We start from the raw sequence: 4,693 nt of genomic DNA, 5'->3' as shown, positions 1-4,693 counted from the left end.
ACCACAGGAATAAGTGAGGGATTAATTTACAATGCACATTGCCTATAGACTTCAAAACCAAGAAGTTACTCAAAGCTCTGTGGGAATCCCACCCAGGCCAATAAGAGCGTGGTCCTTGATTTAGCAAGTCTAACTTTCACACCATGATGTGGTGATTGGTTAAGGCTGGATCTTCTATAGCACCCACTGCAAAGTCTTTGAATGAGAACACAAAAGTGTGTTCATGAAACAGGTTTTGGGTAGATTCAGTCCCACTCTGTTCAAGGCGAACATTTAAGAGGACAGGGTGTCCAGGAGAACCTGTCTCTTTCTGTTCCTGATAAAGAGAAACATGAATGAGAGCAGCATTTGGGGACCCAGCAATTTCCCTGCGAGACTGGCTTTTTAGGCAAACTCATCAACAGTTTCAAAACCTGAACCTCAGCACATCCACTTTCCTCTGATATCAAAGGAAACCTCAGGTCTAAATGGACTTGGCAAGCATGTTATTAATAATTGTCATGCTTATTAAAAAATTTAATTCTATGTGCTGCAGAAATCAGTTGCAGCAATGTGATGCAGTTTCCTGGCACAATTCACTGATGAACATCTTAATCTGATACTGATTTTCCATACTGGTATCCACATTATCCAGGGCACATAAAGCCTCCTTAATTGTGGGATTGGGAGTGGGGATCAGGTTTCCAACAATGGAGACACTGACCAAATGACGATTGATATTGTGGCTAAATGAAAAACTAGCATCCTTGGGCTGAGCAAAACACGTTTCCTTGAATGAAAGGACACTTGAAAAAATCAAGAGCACAACTGAAAATTTTAAAGCTTTTAGCACTCCAAGTATTTTTGTGTTCATATGGGAATGGACGCTGTCTTTTTGGGTGTGTTCGATTTGCCTTGCCCCCACCTGTAGGTCTGTGCTCTGTTCCACCAGGTGCAGTCCAATCCCCATCCTCATTCCAGGGCCGAGCCATAGTTGTGAAATCAAACCACATCTCAGGCTCCTCCTCATCCAGTTCTTGGTCATCTTCCCATTCCTCTTCCTCCTCCTCCCATTTCTCTCTGTAATCTCTTCCTAAGGTTAGTTTGTAAACACAGTAGCAGGCACCAGCCCCAATCATCAGTCCTGCTGTCATCCAACCCACTTCCTGAGCCCGTCCCATGTTCAAGTCTGTGCCAGCCTTGTGACAGGACAAAACCTGAATGAAGAGGAATCTTAGGGCCAACAACTGTAATTGTGGAAAGTAGTGGTCTTCAGCCTCTCCCAGGCTCCTGTATTTCTCTTGTAATGAATCTATGGGTAAAAAAAAAATAGTATTAGGGCTTTGGGCTGTGCCTGACCAAACAGAGTGGAGTTTGAGTTCTGGCTGAGAGAGGTGGGTTATTAGGAAACTATTTCTCTCTCTCTCTCTCTCCCTCTCCCTCTCCCTCTGTGTGTGTGTGTGTGTGTGTGTGTGTGTGTGTGTGAGAGAGAGAGAGAGAGAGAGAGAGAGAGAGAGAGAGAGAGAGAGAGAGAGAGAGATCCTCTCTCTATCCTCAGGATCCATATTTCTCTTACAGGTCCCAGAGAAAAGGGTAGGAGTTGGGGTTGTGCTATGATAGCTAGGAGGATGACATGGAGAAGCTAACCCTCAGGTAATCTCCTCCTACACCACATCGCTACCCCCAAAGATTCACAGGCAGTTTCTCCCACCAGTCTCTACCAAAGCCAGGTAAATTCTCCTTTCCTTGTCTTCTGTTGTCGGTGCTCCTTCCACAGTGATTGATGGACAGGTTGGCAGAAGGGCAGATGGAAAGGCAGTGAAGAACTGAAAGTGCAGTGCATGGATCAGCACTTAAAACCCAGGTCCCAATACTCACTTTTCAGAATTTTCAGCTTTTGATTTGAAAGGATTTCTCACATCTCTAGGCTTTCCTTATCCGGGCTTCCCCTACCTCTCTTCTACCCGCCTCTTGTTCTCTCCCATTTCCCCAGCATAGGCTGCCACACCCCCTTCCATGCACCGAATTGGGAAGAAGTGTGGAGAAAGAAGGGGCCGGGAGAGAGCGACTGGGACTGGCCTGCAGGGATCCCAACCCTCTCTCCTGCGCCAATTCCACCCAGGATCCAGGGCTCATCCCACCCTCACGTTGACCTGCAGAGTTCCAAGACAGTTTGCTCCTCCCCTCGCCTCGACTTTTGCAGTGACCTATGGGCCAACAGACTTACAAACCTGCAGACAGACTGGGGACGGAGGAGACAGAGTGCTTGGTGGACTGAGCAGGGCTCGGGATAAGAGTGCCCTGATTGTGGACATTTTCTTTCCTCGCTGTCTCAGTAACCACCATTCACTCCCCTCACCACCCTGCAGGAAGCCTGACAGTTCTCTACTAAAATGGGTACAGGGATTGGCGAGGGTGGAGCTGGTATTTATAAAGGCAGTGAGAAAGGGATACAGCCCCAATCAGTCGGAACCTGGATCAGTGGCGCTCTTGGTGCTCTCCCACTCTCACCTCTCTCCAAGCAGAGCTCACACACACGCCCACCGACCTGCACAGTCCGAGGCTAGCTTCCTCCTTCTTTCAGAATCCTGCAGAATAATAGAGGGTTGGTATCCAGACAGAGGCGACTAGCAGGAGTTCAGCTCTAGGCAGCTCTTGGTCACGTGACAAACCACGTCACCAGTGAGTTCTGGCCCCCAATTTCCCCTCCTTTAAGCAGTGAGTCTGGCACCAGCGAGCCCCGTGCCACCACCCATCGCACTGGCCCCCGTCACTCTTCCTCTACAACAAAAGCAGAAACCAGAAGTTGTCATGGCTTTCTAGTGTTTGAATTTGGCTTTCTCTAATTACAAGAAGGAGCAGCATCTTTTCTTGGATCTGCCATTTACTTACACTTCTTGTAGAAATGTCTTATCCTTTCCTTGGCTCTGATTCTCCTGCGCCCCTCTCTTAATTTTCACCTCTCCCCACATACAGTCACTACACCAAAATTGTGGGGCAGGTGGTTAGAAAAGAAAGCCCAAGTAGTAGTGAAGTTTTTATTAATCTTTTTGATACATTTATGTTCTTTTTTTCCTTCAGTTTTTATAGACTCAAGCTACAGTACTGTAATCAGAAAAGCAATACAGCTATACCACTTGGAAAAAAAGAAATTAAGTACCTATATGTATACCTATACTTATAAAGATTTCCCAGTTAATAGGGAGGCCACATTGATTCGATTAATTTGTACTGCATTAAAAATATTTTCTTTTGACTGCACAGGAAATAGCTTTCAAACAGCATATTAAAATTTAAAAGCATGCCCTTAAAAATAAAATCAGTGTGCTTGTGTTATGATTTATAAATTGATGGATAACATGAATCTATAGTGAGGTAGTTAGTGTTTTAAATATGACCATTTTAAATCAGTGAACAGCTATCCCTTTCTTTTTCCTGGCTGAACTCATAGTATTAGGTGTCAGACTACTGAGATCTTCATAGAAGACTGCTGGATGGCTTTCCTTCTGGCTTCAAAACACAGACTATATGCAGACTCCAAATTCAAATGAATCATATATCTTCAGATTCACCTTAAAAATTAGTAACTCCACAGGTCAGCCTACTCTTCTTTCAAAGTTCTTTATTTAAAATCTATTCTGAAGTTGTATGATGTAATCCATATATCATCCAGAAATTAGAGAATTCCCTGTTATTCCTTTGATAAAGTGAGACTCAATGATGGACTTTTCATTTAATTAGGACCCTGGTCCAATATCTCTAGTATCTGCTATTCATGTGCTATGTGATCCTAGCAGTGGTTACTGTTGTGAATCTTCCAGTGGAGATAGTGGTGAGGGTCCATGGGTGTCTGTAAATCACTGCAACATCCCTGAGATCTATGTCCTTTTTCCCTCACAAAAAGCACAGTTCACAGGATCCCAAGAGTTCATCAGGAGAAAGAGGCCTTTTCATTTCCTGACTTCTGTTAAAATTTCACTGAACCACCCCTACAAGCCCCTCAGAATAATCCCAGAAGTCCGGGACAAAGTATGCAGACATTAGTCCCCAGACATTCAGCTGTCCCTGCTAGGGAGTCATACTCTAAATATAGACGCTTCAGGCAGCCTCATTCTTAGAACATTGAAATATGACACCCCACTAGGAAGCTCCCCAGTGAGATGCCCTGTGGGGAAAGGCTCTTTCAGGAGGTGAGCCAGAGAGCCTTGAGTGCCTTGCTGGTGAATGAGTACTCAGAAGTTAAGAACATGTGACAACTTTCTGATTTTCCTCAAACTTTTGTAATCCAAACTTACCCACCAATCATACTCCCTCTCTCTAAACCCCTACCTCATTTATTTTGCTACCTTTGCCTTATAATGTTATTTTTCTCGCCCTTTAAACAAAATTTGAAGATTCAAGTGTCAATTTTTTGCCTGCTAAGTACTTATATAAATAGCTTTTTTATTTTTTGAATATACACATGAGAAAGAACAAAGGAGTATGTAAAGCTTAACAAAACTTCAAAAAAAATTCCACTCTCACCTTTTCTTCCCAGTATAAAATGACTCCATCCTTTGGTATATTTTCAAGTTGTTCTGATATGTAACCCCTGACCACCATTTTCCCAGCCTGTCAGACCTTCCCTGTTTGAATCCACTCCTTCTCTAAAACTTCCTAAACCCCATGGAAATTACCCTTTAACTTCTCTCACATTTTTTTGTCATTTTCATCT

At 43.8% G+C, this 4,693-nt stretch overlaps 1 protein-coding gene across 1 annotated transcript; it reads right to left on the bottom strand.

The window, feature by feature from the left end:
* Window positions 1-273: 273 nt before the first annotated feature.
* ARMCX6 (armadillo repeat containing X-linked 6) lies at window positions 274-1,160 on the bottom strand. The gene is given in 4 exon segments (XM_045817740.1): window positions 274-377; window positions 380-466; window positions 469-758; window positions 760-1,160. Coding segments are annotated over 4 exon segments (882 nt in total).
* Window positions 1,161-4,693: the final 3,533 nt, after the last annotated feature.

Source organism: Phyllostomus hastatus, unplaced genomic scaffold (assembly GCF_019186645.2).
Source record: "Phyllostomus hastatus isolate PE091 unplaced genomic scaffold, TTU_PhHast_1.1 phas_scaffold_28, whole genome shotgun sequence".
In the NCBI taxonomy this organism is placed as follows: domain Eukaryota; kingdom Metazoa; phylum Chordata; class Mammalia; order Chiroptera; family Phyllostomidae; genus Phyllostomus; species Phyllostomus hastatus.
Note: the sequence above shows the minus strand (reverse complement) of the source record. Positions and strands in the feature narration are given on the sequence as shown.